A 20,202-nucleotide genomic window follows, 5' to 3' on the forward strand; every position below is an offset into this window, starting at 1 on the left:
AATCTACTATTGATTCCTTCTAGTGTATTTTTTATTTCAGCTATTGTATTCTTCAGTTTTCTCTGGTTGTTCTTTACATTTTCTAACTCTTTGTTAAATTTCTCACTGTGCTCATCCTTTCTTCTCCTGAGTATGTTGAGCATCTTTATGATCATTACCTTGAACTCTTTATCCAGTAAATTGCTTTCCTCTACTTCACTTAGTTCTTCTGGGGTTTTATCTTATTCCTTTGTTTGGAACATATTTCTCTGTTACCTCACTTTGCATAATTCTCTGTTTTTATTTCTATGTATTAGGTAGGTTGGTTACATTTCCCAGTTTAGAGAAATGGACTTATGTAGGAATCATCCTATGGGGCTTAGCAGCACACTTCCCTCTGGTCACCAGAGCTATATGGTGCCTCCATGTGGGCTGTATGGGCCCTTCTCTTGTGGCAGGGCTGACCACCATAGGCACAGTGGTAGGGGGTGTTGACCCCCGAGTTGGTTGGATAACAGGCCCTGACATGTGGAGGCTGCCAGCCTACTAGTGGGTGGGACTGGGTCCCAGTACAGCTGGCTTCATGGTCCAGGAGGTGCTGAGGCTAGTTCTTATCTTCTGGTGGTCAAGGCCAGGTTCTGGGGTCACCAGCTTCAGGGCCCAGGGTATTTGGGTGCTACCCGGTTGGTGGGATAGCTAGGTCATGTCCCAAGCCAGCTGTTTGTGGGTTCTGGGAGGTCCCCGTGATGCTGCTGGCCCGCTAGTAGGTTGACTGTGGTGCCTGAGGGCTCCCAAGGCTGATCCAGACCCACTGGTGTGTGGGGCCCTGGGGCTGGTGGGCAGAGCCAGGGCCTGTTGGGTTCCATGCTGGTGCTTCCTGGCTGATGGGTGGGCAAGCTACCAGTGCTGATAATCTAGAGAGAAAACTTCAAAATGCTGCTTACCAGCACCAGTGTCCTTTTGGTAGAAGGAGCTCTTCAAAATGGCTGCTGCCAGCATCTATATCCCTAGGGGGAGTCATAGTTGCCTTCTGCCTCTCTGGGAGGCTCAAGGTCATCAAGCAAGTGGGTCTGACTCAGGCTCTCTTCAAATTACTGCCTCTGTGGCCTCTGCATTGGGAGATTTTACATGAGCCCTTTAAGAGCAAGTCTGTTTCCTACAGTCCTCCAGCTCTCCCATATGTGAGTCTTGCTCACTTTCAAAGCCAGACATTCTGGGTGCTCCTCTTCCTGGTGCAGGATCCCTGTGCTGGGGAGCGTGATGTAAGGCTTGGACCTCTCACCCTTTGGGGAGAACCTCTGCAACTGTCTCCACTCCTCCTACCCATTTTTATATCTTTAGTTTTGAAAAATCTCTCGTGCTAGTCTTCAGGTTGTTCTCATCTGTAAACAGTTGCAATTCTGATGTGCCTGTGGGAGGAGTAGAGCTCAACGTCTCCCTTCTCCACCATGTTGGCCATACCTCTTAAATTGTTATCAATATTTAACTGAAATTGTTAAAATATTCAACTGACATATTTTAATTTTACTTTTATTTCTGGAAAATATTTTAGGTCATTAGCACTTATTTTCCTTCAGCACATTAACTCCGACTATCATTCCATTCTATACATTCCATGTCAGTGGTTTCTGTTGATCTCTTACCTCTTGATCTCATTGTTGCTCCTCTGAAGGCATAGTATTTTTTATCTCTATGTGCTTTGTTGATTTTCCCACTTTCTTTTGTTTTCAAAAGTCTAACAAAACTAGGTGGGTTTTCCTTCTATTTTTTCCTCCATAAGGATTTATAGGACTTCTTGAATAAGTGATTTGATATCTTTTTAGACATTTTATAAAGTTTTCAGCCATTATCTCTTCAAGTACTTTCTGCCCCATTCTTTCACTCTTATTTTTTGAGACTCCAAATGTGTGTTATGTAAGACCATTTCACTGCATTCCCTTTATCTTACATTTGGCTCTTATTTATCTTTATTTTCTATCCTTCTATCTTTTCATTTTTCAACTGGATATTATTAGAACCATATCTTTGAGTTCACTAACTTTCCCTAATGCTAGGCCAAATTTATTACTAAAACCTCCCACTAACACTAAGAACTTTAAATATCTTATTTTTTAATTTTATAATTCTCATTTTATTCATTATTTTATAATTTCTAGCTCTATGCTGAATTTCTCAGCCTTAACTTTTATTTCCTTGAACATACTAATACATATTTATTTTAATCTGCCTGATAACTCCATTATCTGGAGCCCCTATGAATCTGACTCTGTTGTCTATTTTGTTTTTGTGGTTTTGGCCACACTGTCTTGAATATTTGTATACTTGTTTTTTTTAACGAGTATTGAACAATGTACATGAAAAAGGAAATAGTTTGAGGCCTAATAAGATATAATCTTCTTTTAGAGATTTGCTTTTAGCAGGCTTGTAGGAGACTCGCAAAAGGGGATTATGTTAACCAAATTTAAAGAATGAGATAATTTAATGCTAGACTTCAATCCTTAAAAGGTAAGTCTAAATCCAGTTTACATTTTATTCTAGGGTATAGTCCTTTAGAGAGCCAACCTAAAATATAGTCATTTACCATGTCTCCTTTTGGTAGGCCCCGGATTCCAAAATTTGATTCACAGATCTGACAGTTACTCCAAATCTTAACATGTCAGACATGTCTTCTAGAATTGGCAGATACCCCTAGAGAAAGAGTGGGCTCACTTTTCTGGGTTTCTTTCTTCCAGAGTGTTTTGACCCATAATTCTTCACATCCTTATTGGCTCTTGGATGTCACCTCCCCCCAACCCTTTTTGTGAAAATTCTGTCCAGCTTTTCTAGTAAGTTCTTAGGTGGACTACTAACCAAAATTACCTAATTCTCCATAAGTGAACAACACAGATGTGTGTGTGTGTGTCTGTGTGTGTGTGTATATATATACATATATATATATATATATAAAAATAAAAGAATATTGTGCCCAAGTATTTCACTAACTGAAAGAAGGTATCCAATTTTCTAATTCTTATGTAATGTTGGAAAATGCAGTCAATTTAGAAAACAGAACAGAGACCCCTATGAAAACGTATTCATCTTAAAGTATATACCACTTATTCAAAAACTAAACAATTTTCATAAGCTAATCATTTATCTGAAACAAGTATTTAATTAAAATATCTAATATATGAGTGCTGCTAAAGCTCAAATAAGGCATGGAGTAGGGAGAACTTACAGTGATAGGGGAAGCCTATTGGTATTGTGAATAAGTATCACAAGGTGTTACAGGTAAAATATAACAAGTATGTATTGAGTACAGTGGTGTCTAAGAAAAACAATGGAAAGTTTGGGATGGGGATCAAAAGAAAAAGGTGATTTATAAATGGAAATGTACAATGAGTTGGTAAAGGAAGAGAATGTGAGGAACAGACAGACAAAGGAAGGTATTCCTATCATAGGGCCAAAAAAAGCCAGAAAGAACTCCAGGTGATGTGAGAACCCACTATTAGTATTTGGTAAACTACAGGTAAATAAATATAGCTATAACACAAGGGGCATGTATGTGTGAACATGCAACTGGGGGTGTGAGTGTAGTGGGGCATGGTGGTGACAAAGTGATTAGTTATAAGAAAAGGAAATGACTTGTTTAATAATGTCAATGTTCCTGTATGACATAATAAAGTATATATAAAAAATCATATTTAACAGTGAATATTTTGAAGTGCATTTATTAAAATTGGAGAAAAAAGTATATCTGCTGCCATGAAAATTATTAAATATTGCTTAGAAACACAGAGAAATAATAGATAATATGATCAGAAAGGAAGAGACAAAACTGGTGTTACCTGAAGATGCTATGTCAACAAAAGAATAAATGTTTTGAGTTACATAATAAACAGAAACCAACAGCTTTCGTTCTAGACACAAGAAATAAGAAAAAATAATGACAAACATCCTAATCACAAAAGCAATAAAAATATGAAATAGCTACAAATTAGCTCACTGTTTCAAATAGAGAGAAAACTCTACCGAAGTATTTAAGTAAATATAAACAGCATGTACTCTAGTGTAATGCTAAATATTATAAATGTATCAATGTTTTCCAAATTAATTTATAAGTTTAAGGCAGTTCATTTAAAATACTAATAAAGGGCTTCCCTAGTGGCACAGTGGTTGAGAGTCCGCCTATCGATGCAGGGGACACGGGTTCGTGCCCCAGTCCGGGAAGATCCCACATGCTGTGGAGCAGCTAGGCCCATGGGCCATGGCCACTGAGCCTGCGCGTCCAGAGCCTGTGCTCCACAACGGGAGAGGCCAGAACAGTGAGAGGCCCGCATACTGCCAAAAAAAATAATAATAAAATAAAATACTAATAAAGATTTTCTTTAGACCTTAAAAAAATAACCTGAAGAATGCACTGGAGACATCAGAAAAATGGCAGAATAGGAAGCCCTAGATCCTCCTTCCCCACAAAGAGACACTGACTCAATAACAATACATAGATTAATTTCCTTTGTGAGAAATCCAAAAATCAGTTAAGAGGCTCTTGTATCCCAAGTAAGCAGCCTCTCCCTCAGGGGATAAAGAGAAGAGTTCAGTGTGCATCCAATAGTCTGGTTTCTCGGGAACTGCCCACGGGACTGGGTTCTGTCTCATCTGACTTGGAGCACTGACGGGACCTGGCATAATCTAGAAGCCTAGGTAGTGCTCAGAACAAAACAGAGCTAGGGGACTTGTGGTTCCAGAGAATCTGCAGTACTGCAGACAAGCACTAGAAGGAGTAAGAGATTATGAGCTCCTGAAAAAAGAAACCCGCAAGTCTTTCTAACGGGAGATTTACATGCACCAATCCAGAGAAGTCACATCCACAGACAATGCTGAAGAGTTCACTAGAATCTGTAGCTGGGCTGACTGGTAAAGGTCATTCCTTGCACAAAGCCAATTTCTAAAGATGGGAGAGGTGGCTGTTTTTACAAGTGTGCAGATCCCAACACAAACTTACAAGACAAATGAAGAAACAGGGAAACATAACCCAATTAAGAGAATTAAATAATTCTCTAGAAACAGACCCTACAGACAAAGAGGTATATCAATGATCTCACAAAGAATTCAAAATAACTGTAAGAGAGATGCTCAATGACCTCAGTACAATGATACTTGAACAATATGAGAATATCACCAGAGAGAGAATATATATTTTTAAACTGAAGGTTAAGAATACAATAACTGAACTGAAAAATTAAACAGACAGGTTCAACAGCAGTCATGATCAAGTAGAAGAAAGAATCAGAAAACTCAAAAACATGTCATTTGAAACTATCCAGGTAAAGGAGCAAAAAGAAAAAAGAATGAAAAGGAGTGAAGAAAGCCTAAGGGACATATGAGGTACCATCAAATGGACCATTAAATGCATTACGGGAGTCCCAGAAGGAGAAGAAAGGGAAAAGGGGGCAGAAAGCTTATTTGGAAAAATAATAGCTGAAAACTTCCAAAATATGTGAAAGGAAGGGGACATCCAGATTCAACTAGGATGAGCCAAAAAAAAAGTCTACACTAAGACACATTATAATGAAATTGTCAAAAGTCAAACACAAAGAGAGAATCTTTAAAGAAGCAAGAGAAAAGCTACTCATCACCTACAAGGGAGTTTCCATAAGACTATCAGTGAATTTCTCAGCAGAAACATTGTAGGTCTGAAGACAGTGAAATGATATATTTAAAGTGTTTAAAGGCAAAAACTGCCAACCAAGAATAAATAATTGTCAAAACTTTCTCCTTCAAAAATAAAAGAGAAATAAAGAGTTTCCCAAGTAAACAAAAGCTGAGGGTGTTCATCACTACTAGACCTGCCTTACAAGAAATGCTGAAGGGAGTCCTTCAAATTGAAACAAAAGGACACTAGACAGAAACACAAAAAGATATTTAAAATACATACCATTGGAATACTGTAACAATGGTATGTAAGTCACTTAATTCTCATACAGAAGTTAAAAGACAAAAGTATTTAAAAAACTGGGCTTCCCTGGTGGCGCAGTGCTTGACAGTCCGCCTGCCGATGCAGGCGACACAGGTTCATGACCCGGTCCGGGAAGATCCCACATGCCGCAGAGCAGCTGGGCCCGTGAGCCATGGCTGCTGAGCCTGCGCGTCCGGAGCCTGTGCTCCGCAACGGGAGAGGTCACAGCAGTGAGAGGCCCGCATACCGCAAAAAAAGAAAAAAAAAAGTATTTAAAAAACTATAAATATAGAAACATGTTAATGGATACTCAATATAAAAAGACGTGATTATGACACCAAGAACATAAAGTATGAGGATTTAAGTAAAAGAGTAGAGGTCTGTATGCAACTTAAGTTATTAACATTTTAAAATAGATTGTTATAACTTTAAGATATTTTATATCAGCTCTAAGGTAACTACAAAGAAAATACCTATAAGAAATACACAAGAGAAAATGAGAAAGAAATCAAAGCATGTTAATACAAAAACATCAATGAAACACAAAGGAAGATGACAGGAGAGGAAAAGAGGCACCAAAAAAAAAAAAAAAAAACGCAACAAGTCAAACAGAAAACAGTTAAAAAAATGGCAAATCCCCATCAGTAATTACCTTAAAAAGGTAAATGGATTTAACTCAATAAAAAGATACAGAGTGGCTGAATGAATAAACAAAGATCCCATGATACGCTGGCTAAAGATACTCAATTTAGATATTAGGACATACATAGGTTAAAGCACAAGAATGGAAGAAGATATTAAAAAATGATAAACAAAATAGAGCAGGGGTAACCATACTTTCACCAGACAACATAGACTTTATATCAAAAACTGTCACAAGAGACAAAGAGTGACATTATATAACGGTAAGATGGTCAACTCACCAGGGAGATATAACAATTATAAATATGTGTGAACTCAACAAGACAGCAATATATGAAACAAACACTAACAAAACTGGAGAAGTGACAGCATTACAATAATAGGAGATTTCAAAACCCCTCTTTTAATAACAGATAGAATATCCAGACATAAGATCAATGTGGAAACAGAACTTGAACAATGCTATATAGATCAAAGTGCTCTAACAGACATATACAGAACATTCCACCGAACAGCAGCAAAATAAACATTCTTCTTAAGTGCACACTCTCCAAGATAGATAACATGTTTGGTCATAAAAAAGTCTTAACAAAGTTAAGAAGACTGAAATCATACCAAGTATCTTTTTTGACCACAGTGAGATAGAACTAGAAATCAATACAAGAAAGAAAAGTGGAAAATCTGCAAATATGTGCATATTACATACTACTGAACAACCAATGAATTCAAGAAGAAATCAAAAGAGAAATAAAAAAATCTTGAGACAAATGCAAACAAAAATACCATATACCAAAACTTATGGGTTGCAGCAAAAGTGGTACTAAGATGGAAGTTTTTTGGTTATAAATGTCTACATTAAAAAAGAGCAAAGACCTCAAATAAGCAACCTAACTTTATACACACACACTAAGCCTACAGTTAGCAGAAGGAAGAAAATAATAAACATTAGACCAGAAACACACAACATAGAGAATAGAAATATCAATGAAAGTAACAGTTGGGTTGCCGAAAAGATCAACAAAATTGACAAAGCTTTAGCTAAACTAAGAAAAAAAGGAGAGAAGACTCAAATAAAATCAGAAGTGGAAGAGGAGACATTAAAACTGATACTACAAAAATAAAAAGGATTATAAGAGATTACTATAAACAAATAAACTGCTTTTTAAAATGACCAAAAGACTTGAATAGTTATTTCTTCAAAGAAGATATACAAATGATCACAGTTATATGAAAAGATGTTCAACATCATTAATCAACATGGGAATGCAAGTCAAACCACATGAGACATCATGTCACACCTGTTAGAATGGCCTCTACAAGACTGTGAGAATGTGGAGAAATTGGAAACCTTGTGCACTGCTGATGGGAATATAAAATGGCGCAGCCACTATGGAAGATACTATGGAAGCTCCTCAAAAGATTAATTAACACAGGAGTTTGGGATTAACAGGTACAAACTACTATATGTAAAATACATAACCAACAAGGACCTACTGTATAGCACAGGGAACTACACTCAATATTTTATAATAGCCTATAAGGGAAATGAATCTGAAAAAAAATAGATTTATATGTATAACTGAATCACTTTGCTGTATACCTGAAACTAACACAACACTGTAAATCAATTATACTTCAATTAAAATTTTTTTTAATTAAAAAATTTAAAAATAAAACTACCCTAAGATCCAGCAATCCACTTCCAGGTATTTATCCCAAAGAATTGAAATCAGGATCTCGAAGAGATATTTGTACTCCCCTGTTCACTGCAGTATTATTCAAAATAGCTAAGTGATGGAAACAACCTAAATGTTCATTGATGGTTGAATGGATAAAGAAAATATGGTATAAACATAAAATGGAACATTATAATCTTAAAAAAAAGAAGGAAATCCTGTCATATGCTACAACATGGACGTTATGCTAAGTGAAATGAAACAATCACGGAAAGACAAATATTGTATGCTTCCACTTATATGAGGTATCTATAAGGTGAGGTAGTCAAACTCATAGAAGCAGAAAGTAGAATGGTGGTTGACAGGGGTGAGAAAGGGAAATGGGGAGTTGCTATTCAGTGGTATGGAGGTTCAGCCATGCAAGATGAAAAAGATATAGAGATCTGCTCTACAGTAATGTGCATATAGTTCATAATACTATACCATAACTTAAAAATTTGTTATGTAGATTTCATGTTATGTTTTTTAATCAAAACTTTTAAAGAATGTACTTAAAAAGCTGAGACTATTTTGAAAAACTAGTAATAATTATTAAGATATGGCTTAAGTCCAGCTTTGCCAACATAAATGAAAAAATTAATGTTTCAATAGGATGTTATAAACCCACTAAGAATAATATTTTCAAAGACTATATACTGACATGGGAAAAGTTCTGTTCATTCAGCCAGTTAACAAATACTATGTCAGACCCTGGACTGCGTGCTAAATATAAAATAATGAGCAAGGAAGATATGATACTTGCTAGTCAAGAATCTTACAGTCAAGTGAGAAAGGCAAACAAAGATTACAGTGGAGATATACTTGATACAAAGGATACAAGGAGATAACTAAGTATATAGCAAGGGAGTCCTACCTCTTCTATAAGAGTCAGAGAATGTTTTGTAGGAAATGTGACATTTTAAGCTCTGATCTGAAAGATACATGGTAACTAGCCCAACAATGGTTATGGGTGGAGACATAAGCAAACTGAGGATCCAGCACATAGAAATGGTCAGGGAAGACAAGGGTGTGTGGGGAGGGAGGACATACCAAATTTTATGTATACCAAAGACCTAAGTACATCTGCACAGAGTAAGACTGGAAGAATATAAAAGAAAATATTATCAGTCCCTAACTCTGGTTGTATAATTAGAATTCTGAGTAAATTTTCATTCTTTTCTATTTTTCTTCTTTTCTATATTTCCTGAAGTAATTAATCATACGTTACTGTTTACTATTTATTGATGAAAAGAGTATTATTAAAATAATACTTTACTATTTACTACATTTGGGGAAGAGGTTGTTTTTGTTTTAAATCTTAGACAAGTCTCTTAGGACCTAACTTATTCATTTGGAAAATAAGGCTAATAACATATAACTTCACAAAGTTTCTGATTTGGATCATATATGATAACGTGTAGAAAAGTGATTTTGTGGTTGTTGGACCTAACTCAGTATCAGAGCCACCAGATAAAAGGTATTAAGACAGAATTGGAGGATAGTAAGTAGATCAGGAGGATGAAATGTGGGCCTGATGAAGCTGGTGTGCTAGTTACTAACATTTTGCCACCCCCCCTCTTTAGCAGTGATGATAGTCAATGCCCATCAAGCCTGATTTTTTTTTCCTCACTGAGCTTAGACCCAATCTCAGAATCCTTCTCAGCGTAACACTCCAGGAAGTCACTTGCATAATGGCACACTACTTGAAACCTTTTGCCGTCACCAGCCTTAGAATTCCAAATATGAACACAATCAATTACATAATGTTTAAAAGGTAGCTTGGTGATTAAAATGTCCTCTTTAATTTACATTTTAACTTTTAAATGCTCTATTTTCTGTTAAAAAGTACATCTTATAGCACTTCTAGAGGTTTTGATTTAGTATTTTTGTAAGCCTGTCATTTATCTGTTATACCAGAAACAGAATAATTAGGGGACTATAGCATTTTACAAGTATATTTACAGATATTTACAAGTGGTCAAGTCAGATACATATAGACCTTTTGACTAATTGTCACTTTTTCACAAAATGGAAAAAATGAGTTTCTTACCTTTCCTCTGGAGTGTCTACATGAAATGTTCTCTCTATAACAGTGGTCCACTGGAGACATCTGATAATAAATGTGTTTGGCTTTGGTCGTTCTGTTTTCATTAACTGGCATTCTAGAAATAAAATAAAATGTCTCCTTGAATATACTTATACTTAAACCAAGAAGCAAACAGTTGAGAAGTACAGAGTTCTATTCTAAACAAACCACTGCAACCTTACGGATTTCTATGGATCTCCACTCAAGGCTGTTTGTTCATAACCTAATTTCAGTATTCCTTTCCAATCCATCACCCATTCTGGTCACATGCTCTATTAACCAGCCAAATTGGACTATTAAACTTTCCTTAAATACATCTTGCTCTTTCCTCTATCTATACCTTTGATCCAGCTAATACTACTATTTGGAATGTTTTCCATTTATTTTACCCCTAACCATATGTAATCCCCAACAGCCAAAAGAATACCTGTCCTTTAAGTCCAGATCAAATTCTACTCCTTCCATGAAGCTTTTTATAACAACCTGGTCCTAGACTGACCATTCCCCAAGCTATATTCTCATAACATTCTCACTACATTCTCCACTCTACATTCTCATTATTTATTATTGTACCCCTCATTTTTCACTTAGCATAGAGTATCTTATATTACTATTTATCATTTTTAAGAAGGTATCCTTATCCCTACCTAGATTATAAGCCTTTGACAGTATGCACCCCCTAAAACTCTTAGTAATCTATAGTACCTAGAGCCAGTCAGTCAGAAGTGATAAATTCTGTCAGCAGTTATCTATATCTAGGAAGACTTCAAAGAAAAGGAACATAGCATAGTGGCTAAAAGTATGGATTTCAACACTACTGTGCCTGGATTCAACTTTTTTTCCTACCATTAACGATGCAAGCTTAGACAAGTCAATTAATTTCTCTGGTCTTCAAGTATTAAATGGGAAGCAGTAAGAGTTCCTACATCATAAAATTGATGTAGGGATTAATAATACGTAATTGTAGTACTTAGCATGGTGTGTGACACAGAGTAAGTTTTCAATAAATGTTAGCTGCTATTATTAGGTGTACACCTGAGCTACACTCCAAAGGATATCTGGTATTGGACAACAAGAGAAAATAGGATAGGGCTGTCTGCTGACACTGCAGCAGACAGTGTTGTTGAGGAAATGCACTGCACTCTCTCTCTTTAGGGGCTTTTGTCTAGTTGTGCCTTCTGCCAGGCATTCTTCCCCTCACACAACCCCACAGTTAACTCCTCACCTCCTTCAAGTCTTAAATCAATTCTAATCTTCACATTGAAGCCTACCTCAACCATGCCACTCAGTAATGAAATCTGCATCCTTTACCCAGGACACCCCAACTCCTCTTACCTGCTTTACTGTTTATTTCCCATAGCATGTTTCCATCTTTGTACATATGAGATGACTAACTTAATATCTTTTTTATTTACTGTTTCTTCAACTAGAATATAAGCTCTACTAATATATTGTTAGCACCGAGAACTAACATATAGCACTCAATAAGTATTTTTTCCAAGTGAGTGAATTCTGACAGTAATAATCCAACAAGAAGGTAATTTTGATGATACAGGAAAGAGGAGAAAATTTCTGGAGCAACTTCCTTATATAGTCAAAAAGGGATAGGATTCACTGAACAAGTAGAGGGCTGGCTATAATCAGGAGTATAGAGAATTTAGTGATGCAACAGGAGAGAAGATAGGGTAAAGGAGCCCAGAGCTGATAGAAATTATTTGCTCATTGCTTCTACTTTTCCAATGAATTAGCATGTAAAGCCATCCTTAAGAATAAGCTTGGAAGAGGATGCACTTAGGCTCTGAGAAAAGAGAAGATATATAATAGCCTTCTAGGAGCAAACAGACTAGGGGAATATCCATGACTGCTAAACAACATTAAGGGTCCAATGGAATTTAATGATTAAGAATTTAAAGTACCACCAGGGATCACGGTTGTATATTTTTCCCCAGATAACTTCAGTTACATAGGTGCAGATGGGGAATACAAAGGATTGCATTTAAGCAAAGCTATATTTTAACTAAGTAAGTTTGAAAATGCAAGAAAGTGAAACAGAATTCAGGATGCAAGACAAGGGAGTGGTTTAGATAATCAACTAAGGAACTAAAAATGGGTAAGGAGGGAAGTGAGAACCTGGTGGTATATAAAATAATGAAAAGGTAATAGAATCGACAGATTATAAAATCCATCGTTTCACAGTTAAATACTTAACAACGTTACACACTTCCTGAAACATGAATGCTAAAAAAATCATAGTATGCCAATTTATATTTTTTGTTTGAAATATAAAAGTTTTAAAATACCAAAGATATTATACTAATTTACACCAATAAAGAACCACATAATTTCCCCCAACTTATTCTGCCTGTAATGTACAAACTCAATCTGATTCTCTTTGAAGCCCATTGTTCCTTCCTGTTTCCTTCTTTATAACATTCCTAACAAGCTTCCAGCCAATGGTTCACTATACTGTCTTGCAGACGTTTAATTAATGTTAATTTGATGTCCCAGCTAGATGAATTACTTAAAAGTTAGGAATTATGTATACGACTCTTCCTCAGAGCACCTACAGCAGTGACAGCACATAAGGGTACACAGTAAATATCTGATGATTGAGTAATTGACCCATTGGTGTTTTTTGTTTTATTTTTGGCCTTGCCACGTGCCTTGTGGGAACTTAGTTCCCCAATCAGGGATCATCGAACCCGTAGCCCTTGCAGTGGAAGCACAGAGTCCTAACCACTGGACCACCACGTAATTCCTGCCAATTGGCTTTTAATGTAAAGAATGGAGAACAGATACTTAAAAAGAGGGACAGTCCTGACAGAAATACTCGAGAGTGAACCATGGAGTAAAGGGACACAGGAAGAACAGAAAAGGAAAGAAAGAATGCCCACTCTAAGGTTCACCTATTTAAGTTTTACTTAAGTTTTCCATTGTGGTGATGTCAAAATAATTAAGATAATAGACTTTAGAATACAAGATTCAAATCTAGCCTCTATCACACACTATCAGCTATTATTACCCAAGGCAAAGTACATTAAGCCCCAAGATTTTCTCATCTTTAAAAGCACTATGAGGAATTAAAGTAAACTTTAAAAGAAGCATATTTTCAACACTACACCTAAATGAAGTTTAAATGCTATAATCTAAAGAACTTCTTAATGCTATAAACGTAAAAGCTATTTAAAATACTATGTATGAGATTCTAAGTGGTTATTAATTACTGCAATTCATGAAAAGGAAAATAAAAGTGATTAATTACCATTCCCAAGCAAACTACTAAAAAGTAACATTTAGAAAAGAATAAAATATTTGTATTTATGAATACAATTGTTTTGGAAAAATATTAAAATAATAATAAAATGACATAAGTGGTTATTCACACCATGCTTGTTTTGACAAAATATGCTAAGTATTCATGAATCAACAACATATATGAAATGCCAATTATGGGCCAAGCACCAGATTCTGGGCATAGTAAGTAAGAAAAATGAGTAAGAAACTGTACAGGCTTACAGCATATACTAAGCTCTATTTTTAATCATTCTGTGTAATTATAAAGTAATATTCTACTAATGGTATAAAGGTTTTAATCAGGTCCTCCTGAAACCTCTAGCTCAACAAAAATGTAATTATGGACATGAAGAATAGAAATAAACCTATATGTTTACAGGTTTCAGTATAAAATACTCTGTAAATCAATCCAACTTCTAAATAATACCCATTAGATTGAAACTATAGAAGAGAGAAGTGGCTACCAAAAGGGAGTCCACAATATTCAAGTGACAGCCGAGTCAACATCAGAAGAGAATATTCTACCACAATGCCTCAGGGGTTACTGCTTTGCATAAACAGATATAAAGAGCTGAATCCAAACTCAAAACAGTTGAAACTTTAAATTACCATATTAAAATAGCTGAGCCAGTAAACAGAAGCACTTTGGGTTCTTTCATGTTAGTCATAACATGGAAACATGAACATATCATACAGTTCTCTCTAAAATGAAGAAAAATATGCCATGAAAGTTTTCAGAACATGGTGCATGTCTGAAAACACTTATTTTGAAGAGAATTCTTAAAAGGGACAGGGTTAATAAATAGGCTGGCCAATACTTCTTTAGAAGAATATTTTCCTTTTTATTATGTAAAGATTCCTAACTCAAGGTAGGACAATTTTTTTTTTAAGTAGAAATTTTGGATAGAGATTCTAAAAAGCTATTAACCAAACGATTATCTATGACTTCTGGAACAATTTAATATGCAGGAATAAAGCAAGCATTCTTAGATAAAATGTCAGGTAGGTAGGTTTTATTATATCATAACCCATGATATTTTTCTTTTTTCAAAAAATTTTTATTTTATATTGGAGTACAGTTGATTAACAATGATGTGTTAGTTACAGGTGTACAGCAAAGTGATTCAGTTATACACATAAGTATATATTCTTTTTCAAATTCTTTTCCCACTTAGATTATTACAGAATATTGAGCTGAGTTCCCTGTTTTATACAGTAGGTCTTTGTTGGTTATCTATTTTAAATTTAGTACTGTGTACATGTAAATCCCAAACTCCCAATCTATCCCTACCCCCACCCCACCCATTCCCTCTGGTAACCATAAATTCATTCTCTAATTCTGTGTTTCTGTTTTGTAAATAAGTTCATTTGTATCATTTTTTCTAGATTCTGTATATCAGTGATATTGTATATTTGACTTTGTTAGAATAACTTACTTCACTTAGTGTGGTAATCTCCAGGTCCATCCATGTTGCTACAAATGGCATTTTTCATTCTTTTTAATGGCTGAGTAATATTCCACCGTATATATGTACCATATCTTCTTTAACCATTCATCTGTCAATGAACATTTAGGTTGCTTCCATGTTTGGCTATTGTAAACAGCATTACAATGAACATTGGGGTGGATGTATCCTTTGAAACCATGGTTTTCTCTGAATATATATCCAGGAATGGGATTGCTGGATCATATGGTAGCTCTATTCTTAGTTTTGAAAGAAACCTCCATACTGTTCTCCACAGTGCTTGTACCAATTTATGTTCCCACCAACAGGGTAGGAGGGCTCCCTTTTCTCCACACCCTCTCCAGCATCTATTATTTGTAGACTTTTTAATGATGAACATTCTGACTGGTGTGAGGTGGTATCTCATTGTAGTTTTGATTTGCATTTCTCTAATACTTAGTGATGTTGAGAATCTTTTCATGTGCCTCCTGGCCATCTGTATGTCTTCTTTGGAGAAATGTCTGTTTAGGTCTTTGGCCAGTTTTTTGATTGGATTGTTTGTTTTTTTGATATTGAGCTGCATGTGCTGTTTGTAAACTTTGGAGATTAATCCTTTGTCAGTCACATCATTTGAAAATATTTTCTCCCATTCTATGCAAAAGCTTTTGAGTATAATTACGTTCCATTTATTTGTTTTTCTTTCCATCACTCTGGGCAAAGGATCGAAAAAGATTTTGCTGTGATTTATGTCAAAGAGTGTTCTGCTTATGTTTTCTTCTAAGAGTTTTATAGTATCAGGTCTTACATTTAGGTCTTTAATCCATTTTGAGTTTAATTTTGTGTATGGTGTTAAAGAAATGTTCTAATTTCATTTTTGTACATGTAGCTGTCCAGTTTTCCCGGTACCATTTATTAAAGAGACTGTCTTTTCTCCATTGTATACTCTTGCCTCCTTTATCATAGATTAACTGACCATAGGCGCATGCATTTATTTGTGAGTTTTCTAACCTGTTCCATTGATCTATCTTTCTGTTTTTGTGCAGTAACATACTATTTTGATGACTGTAGCTTTGTAGTATAGTCTGAACTCAGGAAGCCTGATTCCTCCAGCTTCCTTTTTCTTTCTCAAGATTGGTTTGGCAGGCCTTCCCTGGTAGTCCCAGTGGTTAAGACTCCATGCTCCCAATGCAGGGGGCCCCGGTTGAATCCCTAGTCAGGAAACTAGATCCTGCATGCCGCAACTAAAGATCCCACATGCCGCAAGTAAAAAAGATCCTGCATGCCACAACAAAGATCTCACACATGGAAACAAAGATCCTGCATGCCGTGACTAAGACCTGGCACGGCCAAAAAATATTTTAAAAAAATGATTGCTTTGGCTATCCAGGGTCTTTTTGTCTTCATACAAATTTTAACACATTATTGACTGGGGGATTTTGGCAGAAACTAATGCCTGTGGCCGGTGATTTGTTATGTAAGTGAATACTTAAACACCCACATTTGAGTAAATATCAACAACTTTTTTGCACTTAATGTATTTATTTGAAACTTATCTTACATATCTTACTAAAGTATTCTAGTACTTCGTTCAAGTGTGATACGCAGTATAGCAGTCACCTCTGTGCAGAGGAACAGAACATCTATTACAAAAGAGCAGAACCTACACTTTCTGGTGGCATTTTTTAGTCCTGTGGGTATTACTTCCTCTAGAACATGTTATTTTCTTTTACCTGATAGTCAACAAGGTGGATCTTTGTGGGCGGCTCTTTTAAAAATGCCACAAGAAGGACCAGGTGCAGTACTACCACTACATTCACCAGAATGGTCAGTTACACATTCTCTAGCTACCGCTAACAAAAATTGCTTGTAAGTCATTTTACTCTGTGCATTAAGGCTACAATTAATTTTAAACGCATTGAATAAACCACAATTACTCAAATAGAAGCCCACTTTCTTATAACATTTTCAAGTTTCCTGGAGGATACTAAAGTTTGCTAAATATTGATCAGATCGATCAACTCCTTTCATATATTTATTATACTCTAATATACAAGTGGGCTTAGTTATCTGATGACCAGTCCTCCCGTCTTCCTTTCCTGTAGATGCTATGGAGGTGTCATGAATTGTTGTCACCAGGAGGACTAACCTCTTGTCTTTCCATATAAGAATAACGTCTCCCTTCCATGTGAATGTCATTTCTCCCTTCTGTAGATTTTTAGATTTCTCCTTTAATTGGTTTGGTAGACCAGGATTCTCTCTTATAGTCCCACAAATTCTGGTTTTATTTTTCAACAACGTTTTAGATGTGGACACACTGTTGTAATAACTGTCTTGGTAAATATGGTGCCATGAACCAAGATAAGGTTGTAGGACTGATAATATTGTTTCTTGCAATTTCTTTCCTTCACCTGTGTAAATCTCAAGTTTGCATATATATCAGTTTCACATTTGCTATCCATCCTGACCAAAATTCCATATTTTGTACATTTTCCAGGATTATAGGTTTTGAATCTAAGTCATCCTCTCCACAAGTGATGGCTCTTGTTTGGGTATACAGATGGAAAATAATCCAGAAGAGGTTTAACTTTGGAAATTCTGTCTGCAGGAAGCAGAGTTTCCAAGCTACCATTAAAGTGAAGAAATATCATTATTTGTTCCAAACTTCTTCTCATCATAATCTTTGGAAAGATAGGTGTTTCAAGTAAGGGATCAATCAATCAATACTCTTTCCAGTGTGACTTTATTTGTCCCATCAAAATTATTAATCCAAGAAACTTCTTCATGTCACTATTGGTTACATCAGTCCATTTTAAAGCCTTCTCATACTTCTTATATGATTTTTCATTCTGTTCATGACACAACTTTCTTTGAGAAGCAACCAACTTGAAAAAGTCCTTACCAAAAATTAATTCTGTTATTTCACTAACACTTTGCAGGTTATTACATTCAATATTTACACCTGACACACCTGTAAAGTCTTCTAATTTCATGAAATGTTATCTTCAATTCACTTCTGTAGAAGCAAAGGAGCATTCTCCAGCACAGTGGGTTTCATTTTCACTTTCCGAATCAGAATCAATTGCTAAGGTTTTTTTATCTTTTTGTTGGTCTAATATTCACACTGTCTGAATCAGAACTATATTCTTAAGAATGATCATCTTCTGAGACAGTAGTATATATGACACTTGGACAATCAGAGAAATTTCGGTGCATGAAATTCACCCACAAATTCTTCTTCACTCAAAATTTCACGATGCTTCATTTTTGAAAATTTTATGGTAATAAACTTGTGTTGATAATATACACAAGGTTAGAACAAAAATCTAACAGAGCAAAATGTAAATACTAATGACAATCGTTAAGTTGTAAAATGAACACTTGATCAACTTTAGGCTTCTAACAACTCCCCCCAGTGATATTAATTGCATTACTCTCTAAAAACGTATTGATACATCTCCAGTCAATAATGTTCGGGTAACAAAACACGTACTGATATGTCTCCAGTCTATGATGTGTTAAGATTTTTTTGTTCTAGTTTGGTAAAAAATGGTAGTTTCATAGGGATTGTATTGAATCTGTTGATTGCCTTGGGTACTATAGTCATTTTGACAATATTTGTTCTTCCAATCCAAGAACATGGTATATCTCTCCATCTATTTGTGTCATCTTTGATTTCTTTCATCAGCATCTTACAGTTTTCAGTGTACAGGTCTTTCGCCTCCTTAGGTAAGTTTATTCCTAGGTATTTTATTCATTTTGATGCACTGGTAAATGGGATTGTTTCATTAATTTCTCTTCCTGATCTTTCGATGTTAATGTATAGAAATGCAATAGATTTCTGTGTACAAATTTTGTATCCTGCAACTTTATCAAATTCATTGAAGAGCTCTAGTACTTTTCTGGTGGCATCTTTAGGATTCTCTATGTATAGTATCATGTCATCTGTGAAGAGTGACAGTTTTACTTCTTCTTTTCCAATCTGGATTCCTTTTATTTCTTTTTCTTCTCTGATTGCCCTGCCTAGGACTTCCAAAACTATGTTGAATTGCAGTGGTGAAAGTGGACATCCTTGTCTTCTTCCTGATCTGTGAGGAAATGCTTTCAGTTTTTCACCATTGAGTATGATGTTAGCTGTAGGTTTGTCATATAAGGCCTTTATTATGTTGAGGTACGTTACCTCTAGGCCCACTTTCTATAGAGTTTTTATCATAAATGGGTGTTGAATCTTGTCAAAAGCTTTTTCTGCATCTATTGAGATGATCATATATGGTTCAATTTGTTACTGTGGTGTATCATACTAACTGATTTGAGGACACTGAAAAATCCTTGCATCCCTTGGATAAATCCCACTTGATCATGGTGTATAATCCTTTTAATGTATTGTCAGATTTGGATTGCTAGTACTTTTGTTGAGGATTTTTGCATCTATGTTCATCAGTGATATTGGGCTGTAATTTTTTTTGTGTGTGTGTGGTCTCTTTGTCTGGTTTTGATATCAGGATGATGAGTTAGAATGAGTTAGGGAGTGTTCCGTCCTCTGCAATTTTTTGGAATAGTTTCAGAAGGATACATGTTACCTCTTCTCTAAATGTTTGATAGAATTTGCCTGTGAAGGCATTTAGTCCTGGACTTTTGCTTGTTGGGAGTTTTTAAAACAGTTTCAATTTCAGTACTTGCAATTGGTCTGGTCATACTTTCTGTTTCTTCCTGGTTCAGTCTTAGGAGATTGTACCTTTCTAATAATGTGTCCATTTCTTCTAGGTTATCCACTTCTTTGGCATATAGTTGCTTCTAGTAGTCTCTTAAGATCCTTTGTATTTCTTTGGTGTCCATTGTAACTTCTTTTTCATTTCTAACTTTATTGATTTGAGCCCTCTCCCCTTTTTTCTTGATGAGTCTGGCTAAAGGTCTATTAATTTTGTTCACCTTTTCAAAGAACCAGCTTTTAGTTTCACTGACCTATTATTGTCTTTGTCTCTATTTCATTTATTTCTGCTCTGATCTTTATGATTTCTTTCCTTCTACTAGCTTTGGGTTTTGTCTGTTTTTCTTTCTCTAGTTGCTTTAGGTATAAGGCTAGGTTGCTTATTAGAGATTTTTCTT

The 20,202-nt window shown here is 35.6% G+C and overlaps 1 protein-coding gene across 2 annotated transcripts in view; it reads right to left on the minus strand.

The window, feature by feature from the left end:
• Positions 1-20,202, minus strand: part of AKT3 (AKT serine/threonine kinase 3) — a 372,859-nt gene that overhangs the window by 196,446 nt on the left and 156,211 nt on the right. For both annotated transcript variants that reach the window (XM_065894489.1, XM_065894498.1), the window contains one exon: positions 10,325-10,436. In XM_065894489.1, coding sequence (XP_065750561.1) covers positions 10,325-10,436 — 112 coding nt within the window. The remainder of the gene's footprint in view (positions 1-10,324; positions 10,437-20,202) is intronic.

The sequence above is a fragment of the Phocoena phocoena genome, chromosome 1 (assembly GCF_963924675.1).
Source record: "Phocoena phocoena chromosome 1, mPhoPho1.1, whole genome shotgun sequence".
NCBI classification, from domain to species: Eukaryota; Metazoa; Chordata; class Mammalia; order Artiodactyla; family Phocoenidae; genus Phocoena; species Phocoena phocoena.